Source organism: Cryptococcus neoformans, assembly GCF_000091045.1.
Source record: "Cryptococcus neoformans var. neoformans JEC21 chromosome 5 sequence".
In the NCBI taxonomy this organism is placed as follows: Eukaryota; Fungi; Basidiomycota; class Tremellomycetes; order Tremellales; family Cryptococcaceae; genus Cryptococcus; species Cryptococcus deneoformans.
Window position 1 is genome coordinate 439,844 of NC_006687.1, and position 16,616 is coordinate 456,459.

Consider the following 16,616-nt stretch of genomic DNA (forward strand, 5'->3'; position numbering starts at 1 on the left):
GCGGCGAGGATCCTCCGGGCCGATGATGCACCCTCGCTATTTGTGACCCCTTTCTGCTCTTCCGTCCTTTTCTTCTCCTCCATCCTCTTCCGCAGCTTTCTCTCATAGTATAAATTCGCCACCCTCCCCTCCCCCTCTGTCGCAATCCTTACTCGCTTTTCCCCTCTTAGCCGACTTAATTACGAGCGGCTTATTCCCTCGCGCGCTCGCGATTCGGACTTCTGCCAGACAGCCACGTCCTCGTTCCTGTCGCCCATCATCTCCTCCCTTACAATCTCCACACCACGGCGCTTCTTGGGACATCTTGTTCTGCAATCTGGCGCGTAAAAAGATAGCCTGCACTTCCTAACTGATAATTGATAATCTGTTCCAATCAAAATGTCGGCTTTCCGCAAGTTTGTCGGTAACAAAAACGCGGGCATATCTGCATCAGAGGGTGATCAAGATCCAACCGATGCATCCTTGCTACCGCGCGCAAACGCCGACGAAGAGCGTCTGTGGGGGATAGAAAACTTCTCCAACTCTTGCTTCTGCAACTCAGTTTTGCAAGCTCTATACGCGTGTTCCACGTTCCGCGATTTCGTGGAAGCTTATCCCGATATCCTGCCGCCTCGGCGACCGATTGGACCTTCACAGGTGGAAAAAAGGTATCCCAGCGTCGAATGGGATGGCCCAGTTCCGGGATGGGACCCATCCATTAGACTAAATAAGGAACATAGGGCTTTCATTGCCCTGCAGGAGGCGAATACTTCAATGACTCCTGGCGGAAAGGAAAAAAGGAATTGGATGGGTCGGAAAATGTCTTCCGCACAATCCGCTCCGACATTGGCGACCCTTCAAGCCAGCCAGCCCGAACCACTTCCAAGTTTACCAAACCCTTTCCCCAATTTTGACGATCCTCTGCTGGTCAGAACGCCTGCATCGGACAATGACCCGCCTCTTACATTGTTCCAGACTTTCCAGACGCTTTTCTACTATTTCTCACATTCTCCGCCTCACATGCCCATCAAAGGCAAGGGTCAGACGAAGGACTCTGAAGGCGCTCTCATTGAGTATACCGAAGAGGAAAAAGTGGATGATTCGGGTGTCGAGGTGCCTGAGAAAGCCTCTTCATCGAATCAAGGCCAGCCCGCTCAATCAACTTCAGCATCGTCGCAGCAAACTCAGAGTCAAGGCCAGAACGCTCAGTCTTCAGGTCCTTCGAAACTTGCCTCCCTTCCACCGCCCTCCACATTTCGTGAAACAGGTGCTTGGCGAGCAGGTCAGCTTGGCTGGGGTGTTGTCCAGCCTAACGACGTCATGGATGCTGTCAAGCGCTCTGCGCCATCTTTCAACAACGACGATCAACATGATGCACACGAATTCTTCAGTGTTGTAGTCAACACTCTCGCCAAAGAAGTCGACGCTGTCAATGAAAAATTGAGAGCGCAAGGGAAAGAAGTGGCGAAGATGACTGCGCCCTGGGCAAAGACATTTGTCGAAGCACTATTTCAAGGTATCACTACCAGTGAGACAAAGTGTCTGAGCTGCGAAACAGTGAGTTGCGTGTGCTTCATTCTTCGAACTTTTCTGACTACGCACGTGCCTTACTAGATATCTTCTCGAGACGAAGAATTCATTGATTTGTCTGTGGATATTGAGCAGCACTGCTCTATCACCTCCTGCCTCCGCCAATTTTCCTCAGACGAAATGATGTCCGGAAGGGAGAAATTCTCTTGCGAGTCCTGTTCTGGTCATCAAGAGGCGAAGAGAAGGTGAGTGAGCCAGGTTCAGCGCCATAACATCGCTGATCCATTTCTATAGCATTAGGATCAAACGGCTCCCGCCTATCTTAGCTGTCCATCTGAAAAGATTTGCCCACAATGAGAGTTATAGAGCCATCAAGTTGTTTTACCGGGTAAATCATCCCACGACTCTGATCCCACCCAACACAACAGATAATTGTGAAAACCCCGACCAAATTTATGACCTTGTGGCGATTATGGTGCACATTGGAAAGTATGTCAAACTTTGAGTATTATTATTAATACACTGTCGCTCACCTTTCAAACTAGCGGTCCTGTTCAAGGCCATTATGTAACGGTCAAGCGAACGCCTTCTGGTCGTTGGGTCATGTGTGATGACGATAATATTGAGGCCATTGAGGAAAATCAGCTAGAGTACTGGCTTGGTAACCGCACCCAGGGCCAAGGCTATGTCTTATTTTATCAGGCGCGGGGCATCACTGCCGAACACTTGGGTTTGAAAGTGGAAAAGCGAAAGCCCAATGGAGTATTTGAGCCCGTTGGAGAGGGCGTCAGATATGCTGATGGTTATGGACAAGCTCCCGCTATGGCGCCGGTAGCCTCAGCTACCCTGAATAATGTCAGGACTGTGAATGGTGTAAGGGAGGAAGAGGAAGAGGAAGTCGCCTCGAGTTCGGGGTCAATTTCAGTCTCTGTACCTGGTCTAAAGCCGTTGTCATTGGCTTCGCCAGTCTCGTCACCTTCCGCTACACCCAGCAGTGTTGGCTCCCGCGTTGATCGCCAACTTGGCTTCAATACACCCGCAAATGGGGTAGCGCATGAGTCTACGGCACGACCACCACTCAAAAAGGAACTTAGCGACAAAAAATGGTTTCGTCGCATGTCCATGTCAGGTATATCCTCATCTGCCAAGGACAAAGAAAAGACCTCTAATAGCAAAGACAAACCGGTTAATGGCCTTTCTAACGGAGGTACTACCCCCCTTGCCGAGTGCCGGACGGACACGTCATCCTCGGCGGACGTGACCTCCCTAACGACTGGTCAACCAACGTCAATCCCGAAGTCGCAGAAAAGATCCCTAAACAGTGCCATACCCTCTGCCCGCTCTTGGATGGGAAGGGCGGAAAAGACACATGGAAAAATATCGAGATGATTGCGCACAGTGTGGAGTTGAGGTCCGTACGCGAGGCGGGATTGAGGTGCGAGATGGAGGAGAGAGCGCTAGCGGAAAAAGTGAAGCAGGTTTGGCTACAAAGGGAGAGAAGGTAGGGATGGGAGGAAGGTTGGTACTTGGGATAGGCAGTGTATGTACAGTGTCAGTATGTAGATGGAGTCGTTGTACAGTAGGTATAGGGGATTATACGAAAATACATCTTCACAGGTTCTCACTATGCAATATCTCTGCTATATAACAAACGTGGCCTCGCTTCGTTTTCTAGCACTGGCAAAACGAAATGTAAGTTGGGAATAATCGCAACAGACTGGTTCATCTGTGGGTATCTGCGGCAGGGGTTGCTTACCTGTTTGTGTAGATTTTTGTTCACTCTTTGTGGTACCAGCAGTGTATGATGTGGGTTATGGGATCATGCTGGTTTCATGTAGCTTTCCTTTTTTGAAAACTTCATCACCCAAACCCAGAGGTCAGTGGCCAACGTTGTTAGGTGACTGAGTCATGGGTATATCCAAAGAATTATGAAATCTGCTTCACGCCCATCGTTTACGTATCTTTAACGTGAAGCTCCGTCTCAATCAACGATAGAACACACATACATTGTACCATCTGCTATACTCATTGCTTCCCTTGTCCCCAAACCTTCAAACATCTTTCTTCAAAAGCTTCGACCATTTTTTCTGCAACTTTGGGTAACACCGCTTGACTGGCAATCCTATGTAAAGGGTTGAGGAAGCTGAAGGCTAAGTCAATGGTCAACAAGCTGGGACCATGCGTGGGGTCTGCAGGCGATGCGGAATTCGGGATTCGTGAATTCGAAGAATCAGATGAAGGATTGCCAAATGATGGATGAGGGGATATTGATGAAGCGGGGCTGAAAGTCCAAGATGTTGTTAGGGTTTTGAACATAGGAGTCTGATTTGAAGCTGTCGCCTGATGACACAAGCGTGTAAGAAGGCAGATTCTCATGGGCAAACGAACACACTCACAACAACACTCTCGTATGGTCTGCCTACGACCTTACTGACATATCTCTCTTCTAATCCTCCGAATCCGACCGCTAGTTCTGCCAGCACTTCGAACGGCTTATCCTCCGGTTTCCATCCTACCCATTCTCTTGTCGAAGAGAAGCCAGGTGAAGATGGCGCAAGGACAGTTGAGGATTTGCAGAAAGGAATAAAAGATGCGTAAGACGGGACATCTGAAACTAAAGAATACAGCTGAGCCTGGGAATACCTGCAAAATTTGTCTGATTAAGCAAAAGAAAGACCTCGGACATATGATCGCACGACCAGCACATACGGTAAGATCTTCCTGGCATGATACCGTTGCACTTCACCGTCAACCTCGACTCCTTGAGCTCGAGCATTCTCGCTAGTATCTTCTTGACCTTGTCCTGGCACAAGACTGGCAATCTTTGTGAGGTCCGGCAAAGAGAAGAATGTTCGACTCTGGATGTCAGCGGCAATATTATTCGAGCGGGTAAGGCATCGGCAGGAAGATGCGAAAGTCGGACGGATCCGCGGCGTTGAGCGGGTTGCAGTTCTGAAAGAACACTCTACTGTGCGTGATATAGAGGACATTGTTGTGAGAATGGAAGTGAAGATAAAGGATAAATATATAGGGGTGAAGGTTTGAAGAATTGATATTTACGGCGAGGCAAATGACAAACGACGAACGACAAACGCCGGTCACCGGACCTTATTAGGCTTCTCTCCTGGTGTGAGCGTCGTTGTTCTTGCATCATGCAGTGGCAACCATCATTATTCCTGTACGAGTACTTGTATACTAGCTGGATAAGAAGCAACCTGAGAATATGTACATGTAGTAACTACATCCACATGCTGAATAAAGGATAGCAGAAATCGTATACGGTTATAAGGTCGTGCAATAATCTATTTACTCTATTATTGAGATGACTACTACAATACTACTGTTACATTGAGTACTAATAAATAATAATAAAAGCAGCTAGCAGTAGCAGTTGTGGTGATGCTAGAATCAGACACTAAGTCGATTCAAAGCGATATTTGAATGTCAAAAGCTAGACGATGTGGTTATGAAAGTTGTGCGCAACAGATTAGACAATTTAAATCAAGATTAGGGAATAAATATATGGAGCGATAAGAAAATGACACCAAGAAGCAAGTGATTGTTGTGTGAATGAGCTACGACTACTTCGAAGAGAATTCAAGCCGCTTCATTCATCGTATCATGACTCGACCTTTTCTGATTCAAGTGTTCTTCCTTCCCTTTGTTGCTTTTGGTTGTGCAATACAAACGATGCAACGATACAGTCATTATCTCGTGTTGAATCACATCATAAAATATGAGTACTAAGCTGCCAGAGAAACCTATCACACGTTTACAATACCATACTATTATCGTAACCACTATACTGACATTGCCCTTTCGTTCAAGAGAAAACTACCGTCATGTACATTTTCATAATGCTCCTAAAGCACCGACCTCGGCCAACAGCTCATCCAACTCCCTGTCAAACTTGTCCAATCGTTCTTGCACGCCTTGGAAACACCCCCTGATTTCCGGATGGACCTCATCCCAATCAATTTTCTCTCCAATGAAATGTCTATCCACTTCGTCCACCAATTCATCGTCTTGCCAGTTAGCCCCTGGTCGTTCATCCGACCGTGACGAAGCCTTGCTTGACAAACTACTACGCATCCGAGTTTCCTTTGATTTGGGTTTGACAAGAGGACGGCGATACTCTCTTGCCCTTGTCTTGATGACTGCCATCATATCCTTCATTCCAAAGTCATCTTGGTAGCTGATGGGCAGTCGGAGCGACGGGGAAGAAGTATTCACAGCACGGGTGTACACAAAAGCTCCTCCACTGAATGGCGGAGTGGGATGCGTAGACGACGTAGCTGTAGCGGGTGTGGAACTGCGGTCATTGAAGTTCGCCTCATAGCCCGAACCTGATCCTTCAAGATCGGTGTCGGTGTTCTCATCCACATCACTAATGCTTCGAGGCTCAGCAGAATACTCGCGAGAACGGAGTGATCCGCTGTTCGATTCAATATCTGACATGATGGAAGCAATAGAGGGATGTTGTCGGTGCCGAGAAATGATGCGGTTGACGCTCGTCGCCGTGTCGTCATATTCGCGGTTTGTTTGACGAGAATTAGAACGAGATTGATCAAGGGCGTGGCTGTTCTGTTGATACTGATGGCCTGATGCGCGTGGAGTAGCCTGTGGGTCAACCACCATGGTCTAAGTTTTCCTCAGCATTCGTTCCATAATATTTAAGCTTTTCATAGAACTGACCTGCTGCGGCGTCACTCTTCCATTTGGCGTGCCATTTTGGGATCGGACAACATCCTCTGGACCTGTACTGCCCTTACTAGAACCTTCTTTCACTCGACTTAACACCCTTTTCAACGCTTCTTCCAGTCCAGCAGACTGACCATCTTGACTAGCCCGCTGGACAGCAGTCTGCAAAAGATCTTCTTCGCTCCTTTCCAGGGAGCGGGGTCGCGAGTCATCTAAAATTTCGACCTCGTCGATGTCAAGATCGGCACCAGGTTGGGGCGTACTTGGTGCTGTGTAATAATTCGATGTATCTGTCATTTGTCTCAACAATCCCGGCGGCCCATTCTTTCCATTTCCCACCAAGCTCATGCCGAACTCTTCCTTTTCTCCCTCTTCTTCAATCGCCTTTACCTTGCCTTTGCCCCACTCCTGCTCCAAAAGCTCTGAGATATCATACATCTCTCCGCCCTCGTCGATATAGCTATATCTCATAACACGGCTTCCTTTTTCATCTACCTGCTTCGTGGAGCGGAAAGTCCCCTGAGAAGATGGAAGTACGACATCCACGCCTTCAGATTTATTGGTCTTCGACAAGATGGAGAGTTGACGAGAACGAGAAGCTGCACGTTGGGCCGCGATAATCTCAGCGGGGGAGCGTGGACCAGAAGAGGTAGTGGAGAGCGTCGCACTCGTCAACGGTGTAGCCAACGCAGGTGCCTTCAGACCATCGATCATTGCGCCCGCAAGCCCACGAGGCCCAACCTTACGAAGCACGAAAATAGGGTCGCTCTCTCTAATATCTCCCATGGACCCCAGATGTGAACTGAGATCTCTAGAACGTCGTCGGCTTTCGGGCGTGCTTTTCTCCATAGGCTTGAACATCGGAGGGGAGGGATAAGCCTCCAATATCTTGGATGAAGTTGGAAGCTGTCTCTCTTCACGCTCTGTCAGCGCTACAGGCATATACAGAAAATAATGATCATACCTTTCCCGTCGATAATGACACCCAGACAATATCTAACCCTAGTCATACTCCTTCTTTTCCCAACTTTGTCCTCAACCTCATCGCCACCATCCACTACACCTTCTTGGACGCCAAACCTTTCTAATCCTTGTTCGATAACATCCACTACATTCGCGTTACGTGGGACCGTGAAAAGTTTCATCCGAGGCTCTTCAACAGACGGGGATGGCATATGAGGACGGGGAACCAGTGACTCAGATGATGGGTCAAATGCGACCCCATCAGGTAGGTCAGACGGGTGAAGGAGAAGCTGAAGTGTGAATTTCGCCGATGGGGATAGATATCTTTCTGCAGGACCCTGATAGGAGGTGGATATCGTGAGATGGGGGTTCTTACTTTCATTCTGGGACATTGCAGGAAACAGAACTCCGCCCGGCGCATCTGGGCTTTCATGCACGGTCGATAAGCCTGTGCTGTAACTTGAGAACTCGCTTTGCGCCTCTGACACCCCCTTCTGGCTCGCTTCTACTAGTCCTCTCATTTCTTGTTGAGTTTCCTCCTGCCCACCTGGCACTCGCCTGTTAAGGTATAGTTTAACGGCAGAGTCATCCTCCCAATCCATGCCTAGCTTTTTGATGGCAGGATGATTTGAAAGACTGAGTACACTCGAGATGCTGCTCACACTCTCTCTGTTTACGGTAGGAGTGATAGCACCTAACCGCTCGTGAAGAATTTTACCGAGCTCGTCCGCCTCTGTTTCCCCGGATGTCCATCGAGCTACAGCATTCTGGAACTGGACAAGAGGCTTTTCAGTCGGGGAGAGCTCCAGCTCAGAGCCGTCAAAGTCCTTGACGGTGATGAAGTAATTTTTGACAGGATCTTCGCCGGCTGGAGATATCAGATGGAATCTCTGCACTGCCTGCCGAATAAGGTCACCAGCACTTGTCGTCTCATTAACCAGGGCTGTTTTGAACGATGCCTCACTCTGAACTCTAGTTCCTGCGAAGATTCTAATGACATTCAACAAGGGCGGCCCGTCAGGGTTGGGTGACACAATGATGCTGCTTGGCCTAGCTGATCGGCCATTGGCGGTGCCGTTCATACTTGCTGTCAGGCGCATGGCAGCTGCTGATTGAGCGACAGCAGCAGCAGCTTCAGCATTGGAAGGAGAATGAAGGCCAGATGAAGGTGAACGGAGGTACTTGTTGGTGTAGGATTGCATACGGGCTTGATCTTGCTGCTGAAGTTTGAGTGAATGAGTTGAAACACCTGATTGTGGATGTTCAGCTTGCTGTTGTGGTGTAAGACTACCGGTTGAGGTATCTCGTCCATAGACAATTCCTTGGGAGAATTCTTCCACGGTGCTCTCCTCGGAGCTTCTGGTGTCACCGCTGGAAATTCCCTTGGGCTTATTGCTCTTATTCCGAGAGAACAGTCCGCCAAGCAGGCCCTTTTTCTTCTTCTCGCCGCCTTCTTCGTCTTTACCCTTCCGCGCCTTCTTGGACTTTTTCATGTTATCTTCAGGGCTCGTAATAGAATTTGGCGTACTACTTCTCACAGATGAGCTTGCAGAGATTGCAGAATAGACGGAAGACGTCGATTGGTTACTGACTTTACGCTGGCTCTGTTGAACCACAGCGGAAGGTAGAAGTGGACTGTTTGCGACTGCAGGAGTAGCAGTAACCCTCCTAGTGTCAGAAGCAGCAACTGCAGGGTCGAGGGTAGGATTGCCATTAGAAGTTACGAGAGAGGTGGTCGAATCTCCTGGGCGGTCAATCGAGACCGTATCGGCAGGCGTGTTTGATTTTACTTGTGGAGGCGCAAAAGGATTGTTGGACTTTGGTTGTACACTATTTTGTTGGACTTGTGCTTGAACGCGTTGGTCCAAAGCTTTCTGTCTTTCTCTTTCGGCCGCATCATCCGCCCACTCGATGCCATCGTCTGGTTCCATCTCATCCATACTCTGATCCACGTCCATGACTTCTTGAGCAAATTTCTCATCTTCAATCTGATCCTCATGTCCGTCTTCTTGTCCCTCAGCCTCGTCAGGCTCATGCTCTCCTTCACTGGATTCTTCATCTGAGCTCCAGGTAACACCAGGATGGTCAACATATGTCGGCGGAGCAAACACAACTCTTCTAGCGCCGCTTTCTTCTGACCCTTCGCTGGAGCCTTGTCTCGCGCTTCTCCCCTTCGCAGCGATTGCGCCTTTGAGCTTTTCTCTAGACTGCATTTCGCCGAGCTGCTTCTCTGTCAATGTTGCAGCAGCGAGATCGATATTACGGTGCTTGTTGAGCCTCGCTAGACGCTCGTAGGGGGTCTCGATATTCTCCGCGGGAATATAACCTACGTCTTCTGTTTTAAGGACGCGCACGAGCCACCAGTACGAGTTCGCGTCGTCGAGGAGGACAAGAGAGTCGCCTTTGACGACGGAAGCTTGCCCTTCCACAGTTGCCAAGAATGTATGCCTTGAATGGCCAGCGTTAGCATTGGGCTAAGATTGATTCGGTCCACCTCCTTTATACTTACAGAGCATAGGTCAGACTAAAGTCGATACTTTCATCAGGCATGCTGTCCGAGTCACTCTCTTCATCGCTGAACCCGTCATCACTGTCACCATCTGCGCCCAGCCTTGCGTGCCTTGCTGCCATTCGTGCTGCACCAGGTTCGAGTCCGTTTTCTTGATGATGTTGCTGGTAGAGTATAGCTTGCTGTTGTTGCTGATAATAAAAGTTTGCGTGATCCTGATCCATCTCTGCGTCTCCTTGTATAAAGGAAGAGGAAGAGAGTGGTGACTCTGGAGGGTCATACTCATAATCGTGCGTAGCAGAGAGCGATTGGTGCAGCTGGGACCCGACTGCCTGTGGCTGGGAGGTAAGGGTCGTCATTATTCTTCAAAGTGGGAATCAGGCGAGGATCAGGGTAGACAGGTGATCAACGGATCGCCAGGCAAGCACGTAGGAAGATAGAGAGACGCGGCGCGTCTAGAGTGTACAATATTGTACAATATCGGCTTGATGGAGTCGTCAAATGTCGTAGTCGTAACTGAAGGAGGAATAGAGCGCCTGTCGGCGTACACGCGACAAAAGAGTAACTCAGTATGTACGCGTAGTGGGAAGAGGGAAGGAGGCGGTGGGGAAAATGGCGCTTTTGTAATGGCCGGGAAGGGGCTAGCGAGAAGGCTAATACCTCTGCTTGCTTGTTTGGATTGCAAAGTCTATTCCTAACAAAGAAGACGCAACAAACGGAAACACCTTTGAGCAACTACCATCAAGCAATCAGTTGTCGCGCTCGGATACGCCGAATTCGCGACGAGGAGCGAACTTCATTCTGACGTGGCTTTTTATATAGCATTTGTTGACGCGACGCGTCGCGTTTTTGTTTTTGCTTGATCTGGTGTTCCGGTCTGGCACAACGCGCTACACTCGGACTCTGTCACACGCAACGCACGGCCCTCCGCCTACTTGGCCAAAGCACCAAAACCATGGTCCAGACCCTGATGATGGTGATGGTAAAACTGCGGTATACCTGCCCACAAATGACAGGAGGCTGAGATAACGAGGGGTGGGACATGGCATCCGCCCACTGGCGTCCGCTGGCTGTTAGGTGCCGACTGGTGGCCAGTGACGCGCCATCCATATCCGCCAGCCGCTTCTTCTTGCGCATCGTGTACACTGACCGCGCACACCGCACAACGAGCGGCCAAAGCACACCCTACTCCACTGATATCACCTTCCATTCGTTTCCCATGGTGCCATTCCCTCGGATATACTACCACATCTCAATCTTCCTCCGTTTTCCATCAGCTTCCTCTGTCGCTACTCCAACGGCTCTCAGCCGCTCGCCCCTCTCTCCCTAAAACCGCTTTAAATTCCTTTTCTGTTCACGCGGATCGATTGACTACATTTAGTGTAGAGCTATTGAATAAAGGTAGGACAAATCGACCCATTTTTCACTGGACGACCTCCCACCACTATCAAAGGAGGAACTTTTTTCTCGGAGCGCCAATCTCTCTTTCGCAAGAAGCGACGTCATTCCTGAAGGGCTACGGTCGCTAGACCTTTCGCGGAAGAGCATAACGGGAAGGGAATTCGTCGATCTCGTTGGTTCCAGCTGAGTATTTTGAGTATTAGGGGACCAGGTGAGCCTTATTTTTCTTCGCTCATATAGGAGTCGGCCAGGTATCTCATATGATAGCCATATTATGTACTGATGTGTGTCCTCCACAGGTGCCCACAGTGAATATCGTATTTATCAGACGCTATTTGCTCCTCTGTCCTCCTAGTAACTCTCGAGAAGAAACCTTGTGCACGTTCCCCGTTCGTAATACCACATACATAATCGCATCAAAGGACATGACAACTGCCATTTATCGCGCCAAAATTCCCACACTATTCGTATCCAGCTTCCATTCCGCTGCTGATCATTCATCATCTCATAATTACGCAGTTTCTTATCACCATCCTCCATCCTTTCAACAGTCAGCTGCTGTCTCAAAAATGACGCTTGTCGACGTTGCTTCTGTTGACGCGCAGAATGAAACTGCCGCCGGCCTTGCAGAAGAGGCCTGCCCGACTGAAAAAGCTTCCGATGACATCAAGAAACCATCAAGCATCCACAAAGCTGAAGAAACATACAGGACCCAAGACCACCCAACAATACCAAAACTCCAGGCAAGCACATCAGAGGCATCTACGAAAATCAACCATTATGTGGCGAAATTGGAGGATTTCCAGCTGATCCGCGTGCTGGGCAAAGGTTGTGCTGGTAGAGTAAGCACGCTTTCAAAAGTGCCGATTCGCTACTGACTTTCTTTGTTAGGTGCTGCTTGTCAAGCACGCTCAGACCCATACCATCCATGCTATGAAAGCTATATCAAAGCGCTCTGTATTTACTCATGACGAGTTTGACCATACCATGACTGAAGTCTCTATCCTCCGTCGTATCGCTATACAAGAACCACATAATCGTTTCGTCTCAAAACTTCATTTCTCTTTCACAGACCAAGAAAACTTCTACTTTGTAATGGAATTCTACCCAGGAGGAGATCTCGCGACACAAATGGAGATCTATGGTATCTTGGGGGATCACAGAACACGATTCTACGCATCAGACATCACACAAGGATTGGAAGATTTGTACGCCCTTGGTGACCTTCAATGCCCTTGCCTTTTTTGCTCATTTACTTGCATAGACACCGTCATGGTATTATCGTCCGCGATCTTAAGCCTGAGAACATCCTTCTTAATGCCAAAGGCCATGCTGTCTTGGCAGACTTTGGTCTCAGCAAGGAGTTTGATTACAGGGGAGACCCAAAACCCATTCACGCTGTGACATATCCCGGACAAGCAGAATTACCTGCTTGGGCCGGCAAGGGTGCTGGAAGTTACAGATCACAGCCCGGTGGAGGAAAAAAACTGGTTATTGACAAAGCTTACAGTTTTGTAAGTCCAAGGTCCCGTATTTAAATGGCATAATTATCTGTTGACCGTCGCACTTGATCACAGGTTGGTACGTCAGAATACTTGGTGAGCTTGTATACTCGATAAGCGACTTGTTTTCTAACATCATTTAGTCTCCTGAAGTCGTCAAACGTGGCGATTATTCGTATGCCGTAGACTGGTGGGCGTTGGGTTGTATCGTCTTTGAAGGGCTCATGGGACGGGTTCCATTCCGGAAAGGAGACGAAGACCCCCCTGTACGCACTTACTTCCCTTTGATGGAGCGTGCTAACAAAGAAGGGCAGATGGTCTTATGGAACAAGATATTATATGACCCATGGGACGATTATTTCAAAGATCCCAAGCTGGCTAGGTATGCCCCTGATCAGACGACATATAAATTCATTGACGCTGTGAGTGCCCTGTTTTCTCTAGGCAGCAAGGAGCTGACAATCAATGTAGCTTTTACAGAAGGATCCCATGAGGAGGATCACAGAACCTTGCGTGAAGCAACATGAATACTTCTCAATGATGTATGTCCTTTTCCCATCTCTACGCACTTACAGTATAATAACGTATATCAGCGACTGGGGTACAGTTCAACGTGGTGAATACCAAGATCCGCACGGTCTTCACATCCACCCCACCGCAGAATACAATACTCGATACTTTCCTAAACTTTGCCTCCAAGAAGATCCCTCTGTCGATATGTCCACTCATGACTTGCGGGACTACGAGGTCGGTGGTGGGAAGCGTACCCCCATGAACGACGACGCGCTATACAAACTCGAACTCGTAAGATATCAAAAAGAGTTGGAGGGATTCACCTGGTCGAAAGATTGGGGGACTATATGGGATGGTGAAGAGGAGAGCGAGATGGAGAGTGGGGTAGAAAGCTTTATCGAAGAATCTGTTACTGAGCTGGGGGGAGAAGCACAGGACAAAGTAGACAGATTGACTGAACAGCCAGTTGATCATGAGGAAAACGCTTCTGATCAAAACCTCACTCCGGCAGTGTCAGGGTGCTTATCCGCCCAAGTTGACTGTCCCGACCCTTCTAAGTCGAGTTCTCTTCTTGTGCCCCCAACGGATTCACCGGAAAACACCCCGGTCGCCCCCAAGTTGTCTTTACCCTCCACAGCTTCCGAGTTTGATGCCGCCACGTCCTCGCCTGCCGCTACTTTTGGCGTACCTACGCCTGCAGCCGAAGGTCTCTTCAACCCTATTCTGTCCGGACAACTCCAGACTAACGAAGAAGACAGGCAAAATGAAGTGAAGACACCCTTCATGGAACTTACTCTCAAGCAACTTGAGTCCCAGGGGATCGAAATCACGATTGCGACAGAGGACAAAACCCCGATGGCCAGAGACACGGAGGTAATGTCTAAAGGGGCAAGAGACGCTCAAGTGAAACAACTTGAGGACTTGTCTACTGATATGGAGTCCGCGACTGTATTTCAGGATGATTTCAATGGTACGGATATCACGGAGAAACCTCTCTCACCCTTCAGGTCGCTCCCTTCTCTCACTTCATCCAATGAGGAGCTCATACCTTTGGTTCCACCTCCTCCTGTACCTACCAGTCTTATTCCCCCTCCCGTCCCGGCTCAGCCAGTTTCCATTCCTGACCCTCTTCCTTCCCAAACAATGGCAAATCCACATCCTCTTTCCATTGCTGTATTTGAAACCCTTAATCTTCCAACGGATCTTCCCTTGTCGGGTCTTTCTGTATCAGATGTCATTTCTGTCCCTTCCCTCTGTGTAGGTCATGCATCTCCACGGCTCGTTAGACGTCATTTGCGCAGAGAAAGCGAGGTTTCTATCCCACTTGCTCGCCTCAGTGTTGAGTTACATGGCACGATAACTCGCTTGGAAGATGAAGAGTGGGAGGAGCTGGTCTCGAACAAGGAAGATATTCCAACTGCGCCCAACGGCGGTCCAGGAGCACCCTACTTCTTTCGTAGCTTTACAGGCCTGCGGCGTAAACCGTCCACCTTGGTATCCTCGTCTCTGAGGAGACCATATGGTCCTGACTCCGACACCTCCTCCCGCGGTTCCTCTGGAAGCCTCAACAAGTCGAATCGCAGAGATCTCAAAGAAAGGAGATTATTCGGAGGGAAAAGGTCAATTGAGAGTACCAAGAGGGCTCTTAGAGGCTTGAAAACCTTTCCCCGTTTGAAATCCTTGGCTCAGGAATGGGGGAAAGACAGGATTGGAGCCGCTGGACCTGTGTCACCGTTAATAAGCTTGCCGTCGTCAGCTCCACACCGTTCCAGCCTTAGAGTTAGCAATGAAGGCAGTTCATCCGATGCTCTGGGAAGAAAGGTTCAGATAACAAGGCCAGACGATGCGAGGCACCACACTGAGTCAGGTTGGATTGGTCGACATCTCAAGAGGACAAAGCCATCATCAGCGCCTGCTTTACAGTCACGAGTCATCTCATCTTCAACTTTTAATACTGGCAACAGGAGCGATTCAGATGAGCAGAGGGGGGCTGTCGGTATGGCGGAAGGGAAAGGCACTGCCCCAAGATTAGAATTGGAGGAATCCGAACCAGTTGTATGGGGGCTTTAAGAGATGTCTCAAGAAGACTGCTCTAACTATTACGAACTGCATTGTTATTCCGACGATTGACGATAAACATGCCCGATTTTCCTGCTATTACAATGATAACCTATCTTTGTTAATAATTTTAACGATATTGACGAGAATGCATGACTAATTTCAAAAGTCCGTTTCTGATAATTTAATTGTCATTGATTGCTTCACAAAAAAAGAGCAAGCAGTAAGAGCACTGTGTGTCGATAGAGCGTAGGGGATATGGGCGGCTTTTAAGCTGCGAGGCTAGTATGGACACCAAATGCTGTGAGATGCCTAAAGTGCATGACGACTGCCACGCGTCGGTGTCACAAACCGCCTCTCTTCGAATCCCTGTGCCTTTGCTCCCACTGATCCCATCGGTATCAAACTTGAGAATAGCAGCCTGCAAGTCATCGGAGCTAAGTTTGGAGTCAGACAGATTGAAGGTAGCAGACAGGACAGAGGTGACTGAAGAGGCAAACCGGGGGGGAGGCCTCGAAGATAAAGTGCATAAAGCAGCTTGTTGACAGTGAGTCCCATGGCAGTGAGATCGCGAGCCAGAGAACCCAGGGTTCTAAGCCAAGTGGGCAACATCGGTGTCCCTAATGTAGACGGTCTCAACAAGGGCGCGGATCTTGGTGTTTCTTGGTCAAGCTTGCCAAAATCGCGGATCAAGGCGGCGTAAAGGGTGGCAGCAGTAGTGTAAATGACGATAGTTGGGGCGAAAGGAAGTGATGAGGGTCTTCCTGATGCTTCTTTGGACGAGTTTATCGATAGCCTCGTCAAGCGAGGAGCGGGTGCTGGGATCACAGCGGACCCGATGGAGCCTCGAGGATCATTATGAAGTGCTATGGTACATGGACTAGGAGGCAGACCTATGTAGGGACGAACTTGAGCGTAGGTCAGCGCAGAAACGATGGAATCGTTCCAGGTAGGTAAGTCTTCGCAAGTGGACAGCTTCAACCTCCGTCACGAAAGAGACGGTCGGAAATGAACTTGGCCAAGGTATTATCGTCCGAGACAATCATAGCGGATTTTTAATTGGTTCTTGAGTGAGGCTTGAGCTTTTTGGGAATCATGTCGGTGCCAACGCCATAAACCTGCTCTTTCCGAATCTCCATGTCCGTTGCTACTCACCCCTCCAACGCCAGAGAGATGGACGTCAGAGAGTACATTTCTATCTCCCAAATGCGGCAGGAAACAGCAACAAAACCAAGGATTAATATGATTAATGAAGTTACTGTGCGGGACGGTGATGATTCGAGTGAATAACGAAGAATGGGTCACAAAGCATCACGATGGTAGTAAGAATACCTAAGTAAAGTAAATAAGTAAATGAAGCTGCTTCCGTCGTCTCCCTTTATTAATAACTAATTATCTTCATTTTTAAGGCGCTTCTTGTTTATTTTCTCAACTCTTTTTGCCATCGCGTCGGTTTTGTT

General features: G+C 48.9%; 4 protein-coding genes across 4 annotated transcripts; 2 read left to right on the top strand and 2 right to left on the bottom strand.

Moving 5' to 3' along the window:
• CNE01600 (conserved hypothetical protein) lies at positions 1-3,152 on the top strand. Its single transcript, XM_024657190.1, has 4 exons — positions 1-1,536; positions 1,594-1,754; positions 1,804-1,998; positions 2,055-3,152. The coding sequence occupies exons 1-4, from the start codon at positions 379-381 to the stop codon at positions 2,896-2,898; spliced, it is 2,358 nt and encodes a 785-aa protein (XP_024512839.1). The 5' UTR covers positions 1-378; the 3' UTR covers positions 2,899-3,152.
• On the bottom strand, positions 3,095-4,571 carry CNE01610 (expressed protein). The gene is made up of 5 exons (XM_024657191.1): positions 4,219-4,571; positions 3,906-4,152; positions 3,516-3,849; positions 3,266-3,444; positions 3,095-3,186 (listed from the first exon to the last, which is right to left on the bottom strand). The coding sequence occupies exons 1-3, from the start codon at positions 4,497-4,499 to the stop codon at positions 3,535-3,537; spliced, it is 843 nt and encodes a 280-aa protein (XP_024512959.1). The 5' UTR covers positions 4,500-4,571; the 3' UTR covers positions 3,095-3,186; positions 3,266-3,444; positions 3,516-3,534.
• Positions 4,572-5,212: 641 nt separating this feature from the next.
• CNE01620 (expressed protein) lies at positions 5,213-10,398 on the bottom strand. Its single transcript, XM_024657192.1, has 4 exons — positions 9,683-10,398; positions 7,175-9,621; positions 6,205-7,124; positions 5,213-6,150 (listed from the first exon to the last, which is right to left on the bottom strand). The coding sequence occupies exons 1-4, from the start codon at positions 10,039-10,041 to the stop codon at positions 5,362-5,364; spliced, it is 4,515 nt and encodes a 1,504-aa protein (XP_024512841.1). The 5' UTR covers positions 10,042-10,398; the 3' UTR covers positions 5,213-5,361.
• Positions 10,399-10,645: 247 nt separating this feature from the next.
• Positions 10,646-15,288, top strand: CNE01630 (hypothetical protein). Its single transcript, XM_570782.1, has 9 exons — positions 10,646-11,294; positions 11,383-11,925; positions 11,975-12,291; positions 12,348-12,597; positions 12,661-12,681; positions 12,729-12,851; positions 12,900-13,007; positions 13,057-13,127; positions 13,179-15,288. The coding sequence occupies exons 2-9, from the start codon at positions 11,509-11,511 to the stop codon at positions 15,166-15,168; spliced, it is 3,297 nt and encodes a 1,098-aa protein (XP_570782.1). The 5' UTR covers positions 10,646-11,294; positions 11,383-11,508; the 3' UTR covers positions 15,169-15,288.
• The last annotated feature ends 1,328 nt before the right edge of the window (positions 15,289-16,616 follow it).

What these genes read in the sequence shown, in the direction of transcription:
- CNE01600 (XM_024657190.1), top strand. Translation starts at nt 379, where the DNA reads ATGTCGGCTTTCCGCAAGTTTGTCGGTAACAAAAACGCGGGCATATCT. An exon ending in AGTGTCTGAGCTGCGAAACA is followed by an intron (nt 1,537 to 1,593) that starts GTGAGTTGCGTG and finishes GTGCCTTACTAG; the next exon opens with ATATCTTCTCGAGACGAAGA. An exon ending in ATTATGGTGCACATTGGAAA is followed by an intron (nt 1,999 to 2,054) that starts GTATGTCAAACT and finishes CTTTCAAACTAG; the next exon opens with CGGTCCTGTTCAAGGCCATT.
- CNE01620 (XM_024657192.1), bottom strand. Translation starts at nt 10,041, where the DNA reads ATGACGACCCTTACCTCCCAGCCACAGGCAGTCGGGTCCCAGCTGCAC. An exon ending in TTTAGTCTGACCTATGCTCT is followed by an intron (nt 9,622 to 9,682) that starts GTAAGTATAAAG and finishes TGGCCATTCAAG; the next exon opens with GCATACATTCTTGGCAACTG. An exon ending in TGTCATTATCGACGGGAAAG is followed by an intron (nt 7,125 to 7,174) that starts GTATGATCATTA and finishes CAGAGCGTGAAG; the next exon opens with AGAGACAGCTTCCAACTTCA.
- CNE01610 (XM_024657191.1), bottom strand. Translation starts at nt 4,499, where the DNA reads ATGTCCTCTATATCACGCACAGTAGAGTGTTCTTTCAGAACTGCAACC. An exon ending in CATGCCAGGAAGATCTTACC is followed by an intron (nt 4,153 to 4,218) that starts GTATGTGCTGGT and finishes CAAATTTTGCAG; the next exon opens with GTATTCCCAGGCTCAGCTGT. An exon ending in GACCATACGAGAGTGTTGTT is followed by an intron (nt 3,850 to 3,905) that starts GTGAGTGTGTTC and finishes TTGTGTCATCAG; the next exon opens with GCGACAGCTTCAAATCAGAC.
- CNE01630 (XM_570782.1), top strand. Translation starts at nt 11,509, where the DNA reads ATGACAACTGCCATTTATCGCGCCAAAATTCCCACACTATTCGTATCC. An exon ending in TTGACAAAGCTTACAGTTTT is followed by an intron (nt 12,598 to 12,660) that starts GTAAGTCCAAGG and finishes ACTTGATCACAG; the next exon opens with GTTGGTACGTCAGAATACTT. An exon ending in AAGGAGACGAAGACCCCCCT is followed by an intron (nt 12,852 to 12,899) that starts GTACGCACTTAC and finishes AAAGAAGGGCAG; the next exon opens with ATGGTCTTATGGAACAAGAT.